Here is a 12,088-nt window from a genome sequence, read left to right on the forward strand (position 1 = left end):
CCATCAGTTATGGCTAGGTGTACATGCTGTTTGAGGGCTCTATTTATTAACATTATTTTACTAAAATAAAGTGAAAAAGGGTTTTCACATTATTTTAGTATCACCTAAAGTTACTACAGGGCAACTGGAGTAGAATTCGTAAAATTCAACTCCAAGCCACGATGCTGAAGTTAGCTTCTTATTCGGCCAGCTTCTTATTCACTTCTTATTCCAGCTCCAGCTTCTTATTCATTTTCCAGCTTCTTATTCAGAACATGTTATATTAAAACATTTTTATCAAATAGAATCAATAAGCTTACATTGTATAAACAAAATATGGTATCTATTACAAAAATTTCAATTGTATTTTTCTTGTCCCACAAAGCTTTTGGGCATGAAATTGGGTGGTAAAGTGGGCATACGGACCAGATTTTCAATATTTGAATAAGTAGCTGTAGTTGTATAAGGGTTAACTAGGGCAACAAATTTGACATTTGGAGTCCACAGAGGGGGGGTCACTTCAATACAATATTATTAATATTACAGTCGGTAATATCACACTACAAGCTGCATTACAAATGCAGATTGTAGTAAATAGAGCCCTAAGAGAGTTGACTATGCAGAGCAATAGGGAGCCATAAGCTCAGCTATTGTTCTGCATAGTCACCCTGACCCATTTTCTTTTTATCCAGCTCTGCACAGGGCGAATTGATCCAGAGTTATGGGTACCCTTACTGCTCTGTGTGCCTCATCTGCCCATTTTACAGTACACTGCAGTTCCCCCAACACAGGTCCAAGCCCAGATACTTTGTGCGCCACACTTATCACCACGTCTTATGGTATATAAATGATAAACTTCAGGATTGTGCGCTGCTTGCGACAGATTTATTTTATCATACTTTTCTGATTTTTATTTGGCAGAGGATGATGTGTTCAGTGGAGATAATACGATTGATATGCTGATTGAAGACCAGCTGATAAAGCATGAAATCCAGTATCACAGTACCACAGAAGATCCCATTGCCACAAAAGAGCCATTAACATCAAATTACGTTGAAAAGAAAACAAATATAAAACTAAGTGAGCTGGCTGGCACTGATCAATCTACATCATTCTCATTCTTTAGTACGGGCTCAGTGGCCAGTTTCACAGATTTGGAATTGACAAAACAAGCCACCTCTATGAAACAAGTAACTACAGATCAGGTTAAAAACACGGAGGCCACAACAACTATATTCACACAAGACTCAAACGATCCAACCATAAACTTAGAACCCACTCAGAGAACCATGTCTGATTCTAGTTACATGAGCACAGCAACACCAGTGAGATCAGAGGCTCCCTCAACAAGCTCAAAACTACGGAAAACAACTATTACTAAAATGGACACTGATAATAACAAGGAAGTAGAAGATGATCTTCGGAAAGTTATTGGTAAGATCTGTAATACTTATTTCATATCTGTATTTTGTGTTGCATATGCACTTCCTATAATGTTTTGCCAATAGCTAATCAATTACCAGCCCAGTCTTCCTTCCGCATACAAACAAATTTGAGCATAGTTTCATGAATTATATTCCACAATTACAATGTTACTAAATGGTGACTAAAGAAGAATGTTACTGGTGCTTATAATTTTATTTATATCCAGTACAGCCACACATAATTAAATTTTTCTCTTCCTAGAGTTTTTTATATAGTCAGTAAGGATGCTGGGTACACATTAGACGATATATCGTCCGATATACCAATTTGAGGCAGATCGGAACAATATATTAGGCACATCGTCTAATGTGTACCTGCGATTGCGCGCTCCCACGTGTCGTCAGCGTCATCATCTGATTGGCCATACTGCAAGGCCAATCACACAATCTCACATGCGGTGTAGTTCATATTAATGAAGGATGGAACATGTGATCGTTCCATCTTTCATCAAATATTCTAGGGTGTACCGCCAATCTTCCATGGTCCGGGGTGAAGGGTAATCTGATTATATGTGGCAGTTCCCAAGATCAATAACTTCAAATGTGTGATTTGGAAGTCACAGTTATTGCTGATATTCTTTATAAGAAAGGCATACATTTATTATTGAATTGATTGGGAGGTTATACCCTGTATAAGTCCTTCTTTCACTCGCAGCAGATGAGACAGTACCTTGACATATTCACTATGGATATCTATGCAGATTGAAAGGGCCAGAGTTCTAATAAAATCGATAAAACCACCTGATCGCGGTATTCACCTCTATGAGCGGTGCCGGATAAACAACAGGGTCGCCTAAGAGCACCCCACACATAGCTACATCACCAGCATCGGACCAGCCCTTAGTTGGACAGGGTGCAGGCTGCAACAAATGTTGCAGTGTCAGGTGACATTTCCAACATGGGAGAAGCCAAATGGAAGGGGAAGGAGGAGGTCAGGAACAATAAGGTTCCGGTAACACCAGTGGTATGCGCTGCACATGCTTTTTCAAAGCTCCTAGTGTAGCCTGCAGGTTCCAAGATTTGACATCACAGGAGGTAGCAGTGTGGGACAATGTGACATTATGTGATCTGAGAGCACTTTGGCATATTGTTAACTGGGGGCTCTGTGGTATAATGTGAACTGGGTCACTGTGTGGCATTAGGTGAACCGGAGGTACTACAGTGTGCTCAAGTGATGGGAGTATTTATACATTATACTTTATAAAAACATTGTGAGTATATAGACAATTTTATTGGTATGGACCTCCACAAGTTAGTTGCCCTGGGGCGCTCACAAATACGTCCTGTCTAGCAGAGTTCTTTACGCGTACCAGTACTCACTTCCTACAAGACTTGAGCATGTGTTAGTTAGTAGTCTATAGGACCCAGTGACACAGCATATGTATAAAAAATATATGAAGACACTTACAGGATTGCCCAAAACTAAATAACAATTATTTCCTTATATAGCACATTTCTCCCTATGGGACTCAAAGCATTTTATATTATTACAGAGGATGAGGCAGCCACCTTGGGTTATCATGCACATCAGAACCTATATTTTGTCAGATGCCAAGTAATCTGCCTGTATGTTTTTGAAGCATTAGAAAAGAGCTCCTGGAGGAAACCCATAAAAACATGAGAGGACATACAAACTCCATACACACACACATACAAGTATAAGACCCTCGGCAGATTTAGTAATTACTGCTAAACTAGCCTTACTTAGCATTAATTACTATTGCGTGTGAAATCCATCAGTCAAAGCCGCTGATTATCAACAGCTTTGAAAAACTAACGGATAGTAAATATATCCCCCTCTGTCTGGAAGTGATCCTATGACCCCAACACAGTGAGTTAGCAATACTAACCACTTTACCACAGTGATACTCCTCCATGGCATGTAGTTTCACTATAGATGTAATCAGAGGCTATAATGCAACTCTATTTTGCCGTATTTAAATCATCATCATCTAGCTATCGTACATTATAAATTCAAATTAGCCTGCAGGAAAGGGTGATACCACTAATTTGTGCTCAACAATACTAACTGAAACTTAGGGGTACATTTACTAATTGCCAGTTCTACTGGGGTTTTGAAGTACCAAACCATTGAATATACTATGGGGTTTTGTAAAATCATGCTGTTTCAGCTATCTGGTCATTCGGAAGGAGAGGAATCACTATAAACTTAGAATGAGGACAATCATTATGTATTGAATAAGGAGGCAGATAACATTGATAAATTTTTTATGGGGGAACTTCTATTTTATTAATATGTCAGTGAAAAAATTATTGCTTAGTTTTGTTGAGCAATATTTTTTTTTAATTATTATAATGGGGCAATATTAATTGTTAATTGATGTTTCAAAATATTTTTATGATGTGGCAACATTTATTATTTTTTCCTATATAAATGGTTACCACATTATAAAATAATAAATAATTTTCCCCCTAATACATTAATAAAATTGCATTTCTCTGATAAGAGAATTATCACTGTTACAATAATGAACAAAGCTGTTTTTAAGTGAATTCCTCTCCTTCTGTTTGACCAGATGAGGTGGTTATACAGCAGTTTTGCAGTGGTTTTATGGCAGGTTTATGGCAGTTTTTGGTTTATGTAAGGTTTTGAATAAAATTGCCATAAAACCGCTGCAAAACCACCGTAAAATGGTTGGACATCTACAGTGACTTACAAAATTACATCAAATGCACTGAATAGTAAATTTAGTGGTTTGGTGCTTCAATTTGCCAGTGATGCACAGAGGTTTGAAAACCCCAGAAAACATGCTGCTTAATAATTTACCTTAATCACCTCATCTTTTTGGGGGGTTTGTCATCAGGTTTAAGGCGGTTTCTAAATCCTCAGCTTATTAAACCTGGATTTCTATACTTGAAATGGTAAAAACATTGATGGTCATCCAGTGTTCAAATCTGTTCTAAATTGCAGCAATACAGCTGGGATTTCAAACCCCCGGTTACTACATTTTCAAATGCTTTTCTTTTAAGACATTGGACCTCATTCAGAGTCAGTCGTAAGCGGCCGCTCTGTCGTACGCATCCGATGTTTCCAAACCACGCATGTGTACGGTTAGTTGTGCGCATGTGCGTACTAGACCTTGCGATCCAAAATGCTGTCGATCGTACGGCTTACGAGCAGGAAGTGGCTTCCGGGAGTTGATTGACATGAAAGGCCGTTTGTGGGTGTTGACGGGGGTGGTGGTCTAAAAACGCAGGCGTTCCTCACAGTTTTCAGGGCGTTTTAGGGGCGTACATAAATTTCCTGCTACGACCAACATAGAAGGCCGGAAGTAGTAAAACGTCACTCTGCAAGCAGGTTAGAGGCCTGGCTGATCGTACAGCTTGAGGTTGGGTATGTGCTCTCTCAAGCCCCAGAGTGCAATCAATACTATCAAATGTGACTGATGTTATGTTTGATGTTTCTATTTTGTGCCACACAATGCGAGCAGCTAATAATCGTTTGCTGTTGCTAATAACACTGCTAATTGGCTTATAATTGATTCAATTGCGTTTGCATTAGAGAATAATAAGAATAAATATATTTCATGGGGATGGCTTATTCTATGCGTTTTTTTGTTAATTTTTGATGTAATTTGCACACAACACAAGCGGCCGCAACCAGCAGAAGAAAATTAACATACAGCGACTGACAACGATCGACTCGATCGCTAGCTACTATCATTCATTAGCTAGAGGAGATGCTTTGTTCATGTATGGGCGTCACTTTGGTTGTGATCGCCCGGCCGTGCGATTGTTTTTTTATCTGATTCACGATCGTTAGGCGTACGACCGAGCGGTCGCTTACGACCGACTCTGAATGAGGTCCATTGTCTTACATTTTTAGTCATAGGTCTATGTTTTGTGCCTGATTCTGTGCCATTGCCAACCATTTCTGTAAACCTTACAGACTTCTATCTCATAAAATCATCTTGATTTCTAGAAAGATTCCTCACTTGGAATTTGGCTGTTTTACTCAGTGTGACCAGATTGACCAGGGGAATTAGCTCTGGTTTTACCTGTGTCCTTAGTGCAGCGGCTGCCTTTCAGATAAAGAGTCCCTAGCCATCAGTGCATTCACAACAAACCAGAACGGAATAAATATAAAAGAGAAGAAAAAATTCAGATCACTGCCTCACTTTTTCAACCTTCACTCTCAGGTGTGCAGCTAATTTGCTCGGTATTCTAGGCCTGATGCAGAGGTGGACCCTTAACAGTTGCAAATGTGACTTCTGTCACAGCCACTACTGCCAAATTATGCTAATGCTGCAGCCGATGGGATGTCTATTGAGACAACCATCGGCTGCAGCTCTAATCTGTCCTGGTGCGCGCAAAGCTGCACCATCAAGTGGACATCGGCCGCACCATCGGACTTATGAGCAACTTTATGGTTGCTTAGAATGTCTGACTGTATTTGGCTGCTGGTGTGAATGGAACTGCATCTTCTGGTGTACACCCTGTCAAGACCACCATCTCGTCACCACCTGGGATGAATATCAGAACTGTATGTATCTCTAAGTCATTCCGATCTGCATCCAACAGTGTTAACGTGCATACATAGTGTGTCTTGGATGCTTGCGAATAAGTAGAACAAATGGTGATTACACCCAATGTTTTACTTGTGTCCACCTCTGAATCAGGCCCTTTAACTCCAAGGCTCTGCTGTTTCTGTCTCTGGGATGTAGTTAGCTTGCTGACACCCGGAATGCTGGCCAACGGAAGCCAGATTTAGGACTAAATATAGGCGTCAAAATACAGACAAGCTGACATACCGAATGAAGTTAAGCAGGATGCCTTAGCGGTTAGCCGCATGGGGAGGGGGGGGTTAGGTTTAGGAAGCATAGCGGGATTAGGGTTAGGTATTGGGGGGGGAGGTGGTTAGGGTTAGGCAACACTATGGGGCAGTTAGGGTTAGGCACCACTGGGGGGGGTTAGGTTTAAGCATCAAGGGGGGAGGGTTAGGTTTAGGCATCAAGGGAGGAGGGTTAGGTTTAGGCACTTATGGAGGGGGAGGGTTAGGGTACAAGAAGGGAGGGTTAGGGAAAGAAGGGGAGAAGGTAAGTATACTTACTGGACCCCTGTCGGGATCTTCACCATCGAGATGCAGCTGTCGGTTTTCTGACCACCAGCATCCCGTATGCTGGGAAATCATACTGGTTCCCTGTCTCTCTCAGGAATCTTGCCTCTCACCAACAATTCTCTACTCGATTCCTGTTTAGCTCCTCTCCTGAGCTGTTTGCCTTCAACCTACAGTCTACACCATTGCATTCCACTCAGCATTCTCCTCAGATCTGGCTGGACCTCTTCTGGCTTTTTGTCTGACACATAATTATCTCACTGTGCTCTATCTGGGATTCCCTTTGGTGTGGTTGCACACCCTTTTAATCTTGTGGGGGAGGCTGATGGACTTGAGTGCTTGAACAGGTGGCCAACTAGCACCATCCAGCCAGAGACCACCACTAATTGCTGTAATACACGGGATCTTCACATGCAAGCTTTCTCTCCACCATATTGTGGCCGGATTCTCAACGAGAGCTACAGTAGCTCAGGTGTCAGTCTTAATCAATGGTACTGTGTTTCTCACAGTAAACCAGAAATTGAAAATATAAATTGTCTAGCACCTTAAGTAAGTAAGGCTACTTACTTTTGTAAGGATATAGGGGTATAGTTTATTTCTACTTGCAATGCCAGACCACTGGCTTTCAAAAATTAGCCTTATGCAATGCCTTTAACGTTCCCTGTCATTTCACATGAGTTACATAAATCACATAGGCAAATAGTGGTTGAAAACACATCCTTTTACTACTGCTATAACACAAAACTGTAGGAGATTTACTTGACTCAATGTCTTCCCTCTTTGTGGGGTACACACAGTAACAAAGTCCACAGAGAATTGATGACCTGTTGCCCTGCAACCAATTCAACTGAGCCCTAGCACAGTGCAGTTTAGTGGAGAAAAACTCCTTTGCCATGTGACTGCATCTTTTTAAACTCACATTCCCTCTTATCTGGGGCCATCTGTGGAGCTCCCTCAGTCCCCAGATTACTTAGGCGCATTGTGGTTTGTGGCTTCTGCAGGTCTGCTAAAGCAAGATTCAATTCAGTAGGATACTTGCTGCAGTCCCAGGTGGCATATTGCCGTGACTCACAGTATACACACAAAATAAAGTTTTAGAAAGTATGTAACACTGTGTGTGCAACCTCAAATGGAAATATTTAAGAATTGTACAATGGACATAAAATACAAACATACATCGTTAATGTAATATAATACAAATTAAGCGTTATAGTAGACTAACCATTGTTAATTATGTCTTCGAAGTCCATAGGGTCCACAGGGTCCACAGGAATACCATGGGGTGTGTGTGGTTGGAGTGATCTGAGTACCAAACAGTTAAGCTTTAGCTCCCAGGATCCCCCGGTCCTCCTTCACATATACCCTGCCCCCAGCCACAAGCAGACAGCTTTGTAAACAAGCCCAAGGCAGGAGCAGGAAAGAAGAGACGGAAGAACATTACTCTCAAGAAACACTCTCCCAGAAGATGAAGAAATCAGTGATCAAGGGAAAAAAATACCCAATGAGGCCAGGTGCATCATGGTGGGCGCCCTGTGGATCCTATGGACTTCGAAGAAATAGAGTTAACAAAGGTAATTCTACCATAACTTAATTTCTTATTCAGGTTCCATAGGGGTTCCGCAGGGATACCATGGAGATGTCCCATAGCAGTTTCCCTAAGGGTGAAGATTTTCCTGAGAAGAAAGGAGAATCCGATGCTCAAAGGAAGCATCCTGAGAGGCAAAGGTATCAAAGGCGTAAAACCTGAGCAAAGTGTGGATGGAAGACCACGTGGCTGCCTTGCACAATTGTTCAGCAGAATTGTGCAAGTCAAACCGCCCATGAGGGTCCCACATACCGAGTAGATAGCGCTGTAACCCTGTTTGGAACGGGAAGATCAGCTTGCGTGTAGGCCTGAGAAATTGTCATGTGAAGCCAGCCATAGAGCCAGTGTCTGTTTGTTAGCTGGCCATCCTAGCTTGTGAAAGCCATATAACACAAAAGGAGAATTTGATTACATTAAGGAATGTGTTCAATCCACATAAATCTGAAGGGCATGAACCACATCCAAGGAAGCTTCACCTGCAGAAAGATCTGAGGACTGGAAGGCCAGAACTACATTCTCTTCATTCAAATGGAACTGGAATGCCACTTTAGGGAGGTACCCAGCCCTGGTATGGAGGACAGCTCTGTCTGGATGATAGATCAAAAATGGGGAGTGACAGGAGAGTGCTGCTAAATCAGATACCCTGCAGGCAGAGGAGATAGCAAGGACAAAGAGCATCTTTGCTGTCAGCCACTTGAGGTCTACTGAGTCTAGAGGTTCAAATGGAAGAGGCTGTAGAGCCCTGAGGACGAAGGACTAATCCCACGGAGCCACTGGAGGGACAAAAGGAGGTTGAATGTGCAGGACACCTTGAAAGAATGTTCTGATACCAGGCAGGGGAGCAATCCTTAACTGGAGCCAGGTTGACAGAGCATAAACCTGAACTCTAATGAAGGCCAGGCAGAGATCAAGGTCTAACCCAGCTTGGAGAAAGGCAAGCACCCGGGAGACCTTAAAAACTGTAGGGTAATAGCCTCTGGGGGTGCACTAGTAGATCCTGCTGTAGACAAAGTGGATATGGAGTGCCTATTGAGAGACTCCATAGGTCGGTGAACCAATGTCACCTAGGCAAGGCCAGGACTATTAGTATCACAGTGCCACCTTCTTACTTGAATTTTTTAAGCACACTCGGGAGGAGGGAGATCGGATGAAAAAAAGGTATGCAAGATTGAATCCCACCTCGCTGCCAAAGCATCCACAAAGGGGGCTGAGGGGTCTCTGGCCCTGGACCCGTACCTGGCCCCATTTGTCCACCAGGAGTAGAAAAACATCCGGGTGGAGAGCTCCATTCTCGGCATGTATGTCCTGATGGCTTAGGAAGTCCACTTTCCAGTTGAGGACTCCTGGAATGAACACTGCCGAGATTGCTGGGAGATGACCTTTGGCCCATACCAGAATATTTGCCACTTCCCACATGGCTGCCTGACTTCGCATGCCTCCCTGATGGTTGAGGTATGCTACCGCAGTAGCATTGTCGGACTGGATCTGGACTTGCCTGCCATGGAGGAGATCCTGCACCTGAGTGTATGCTCTGTACACTACTCAAAGCTACAGAATGTTTATGGGCAGGCGACTTTCCTGAGTTGTCCACCATCCCTGAAAGAAATGATGACCGACTCCTGCACCTCATCTGCAAAGGCTGGCATCTGTCGTGAGAAGTTCCCAATCTGGAATCCAGAAGAGGCGACCCTTGTCCAGATGGCATGTCTGTAGCCACCATGAGAGGGAAAGCTGAACCTCCAGAGAGAGGAGTATCATCTGGGACCAGATCAGATGATGCTGTCCATTCCACTGGGAGAGAATCAGTTGTTGCATAGGCCTGGAGTGGAACAGGGCGTATTCCACCATATCAAAGGTGGACACTGTGGACCCCAGGGCCTGCATTGCTGAATGAATGAATACTGTTCGATTGTGGAGCAAGCTGCGCACATGCAAGTATAGTATCAAAATCTTGTCTGCTGGCAGAAAGATTCTCTGTATTCAAGAATCTAGGAGTGCCCCCAGATGTATCATCTGCTGTGTCGGCGAGAGGTAGGACTTTTTCCAATTGATGATCCAGCCATGTGTTTGCAGGCAGTCCATGGTCAGCTGAAGTTGGCATTGTAACACAATTGGTGAGTTTGCCAAGATTAAGAGGTCATCTAGGTATGGCAGGATTCTGACTCCCTGGCATCTGAGGTGTGCCGCCATTACCGCCATATTTTGGTAAGACCCGAGGGACTGGTGACAAACCAAAAGGTAGTGCTCAAAACTGGTAATGTTGCTGCCGAACAGCAAACCATAGAAACCGCTGGTGGGTTGTAGTAATAGGTACATGCAGGTATGCATCCTGAATGCCCAGAGAAACCATGAAATCCCCAGGCTCCATTGCCATGACTATTGATCATAAAGTTTCCATACGGAACTTGGGCACTATGATAAACCTGTTGAGGGATCTGAGATTTAGAATAGGCCAATGAGACCTACTTGGCTTCTGAGTCAAAAAGAGAGTGGAATAAAAACCTGTTCCTCTCTGAGCCAAAGGAACTGGTATTATCACTCCTGAATGCAGTAGAAAGTGAATGGCTTTCTGGAGGGCCAGGGCCTTGATAGGGTCTGATGGGGGACCTGTACAAAAAACCTAAAGGGGAGGACACCTCAAGAAAGTGAGGCCGTACCCCTGAGAGACCACTTCTCAGACCCAGGTGTCTGTTGTTGTTTGACACCAAGAGTCGGCATATTAAAGAAGTCAGCCACCCACCCTGGGATCCCCCAGGAGGAGGCCCGTCCCATCAGGTGGAAGGTTTGTTGTCAGGCTTGGAAGCTGGACATCTGGCCAACCTAGAATTCTTGACTCGTGGCTTGGTGGTCTTGAGCAAACTAGACTGCCTAGGAAAAGACTGTCCTCTTGCCTTACCCTGGGGGTGAAAGGACCGATAAGAGGACAGCCTAGGCTTAGAGGCAGTTGCTGATGGCAGAAAGGTCACGGTAGCCACAATCTTGTCTAATTCTGCACCGAACAGCCTGTCTCCAGAGAAGAGTAGGGATTCGAGTGCCTTCTTGGATTCCATGTCTGCCTTCCAGGACCATGGCCAAAGGACCCGGCGTGCAACTACTGAAGTCACAGATGCCTTAGAGTCAAGGAGTCCAGTATCTAAGGCTGCTTCCTGAATATGGGAGATATAGGCCAGTTGTTCTCTGGTAGCGTCTGATGGCAGGCTCTCTTCCAGTGCCCCTGCCCATCCTTCGATAGCCTTAGGCACCCAGGCCGCAGTCATAGCTGGCCTAGTAATAGCACCAGAAAGTGAGTAGAGTGATTTTCGACAAGTTTCTAGCTTTCTATCCGTGGCTTCCTTATGGGAGGATATAGACGGTAAAGGTAGCGTAGAGTTTCTGACTAAGCATGCCACATGCGAATCAACAGCGGGAGGGACTTCCCATTTAGTACACTCCTCAGTAGGGAGAGGCAAAAAGACATTAGTCTCTTTAGGACCTGGAACCATTTGTTAGGAGTACCCCAAGCTTCCCACATTAGCTCAGTGAGCTGTTCTGATTGAGGGAATTCCACCTCAACCACCTTCTGACATTTAAGCATCAGGGTTTTCAGGGGCCGGTCCATCATCCTCTATATTTAGGATTGATTTAATCGCCCTCACTAAAGCAGGAATATCCTCTGTTGATTGACAGTGCTCCTTACCCGAGTGTGACCTGGAGAGAAAACCTTGTGCGTCATCTGCCTCCTCAGATGATGCATCAGAATCCGAAAGCTGGGTGGACTGAGAGGTTGATACAGTCCACCTATGTGCTTTGGTGGCTAGTTGTCTGCCCACCTGTAATTTTTACGGAGAGGCAGCAGACATTTGAGCCATATTCTGATGGGCATAAGCATCCATCCAAGGAGAATGCATAGGGGGTTGTAACAGCAGTGGGTACCCTATGGTAGGAGGCAGCATGAGAGTTGATAAACAATCCACTAGCTGCGTC

The 12,088-nt window shown here is 43.8% G+C and overlaps 1 protein-coding gene across 1 annotated transcript in view; it reads left to right on the forward strand.

Annotated features, from left to right (window-relative positions):
• OLFML2B (olfactomedin like 2B) overlaps positions 1–12,088 on the forward strand; it is a 208,348-nt gene that overhangs the window by 152,238 nt on the left and 44,022 nt on the right. Inside the window, exon 6 of the mRNA XM_088459049.1 lies at positions 901–1,413. Coding sequence (XP_088315175.1) covers positions 901–1,413 — 513 coding nt within the window. The remainder of the gene's footprint in view (positions 1–900; positions 1,414–12,088) is intronic.

This window comes from Taudactylus pleione, unplaced genomic scaffold (assembly GCF_031769625.1).
Source record: "Taudactylus pleione unplaced genomic scaffold, aTauple2 ptg000889l, whole genome shotgun sequence".
NCBI lineage: Eukaryota > Metazoa > Chordata > Amphibia > Anura > Myobatrachidae > Taudactylus > Taudactylus pleione.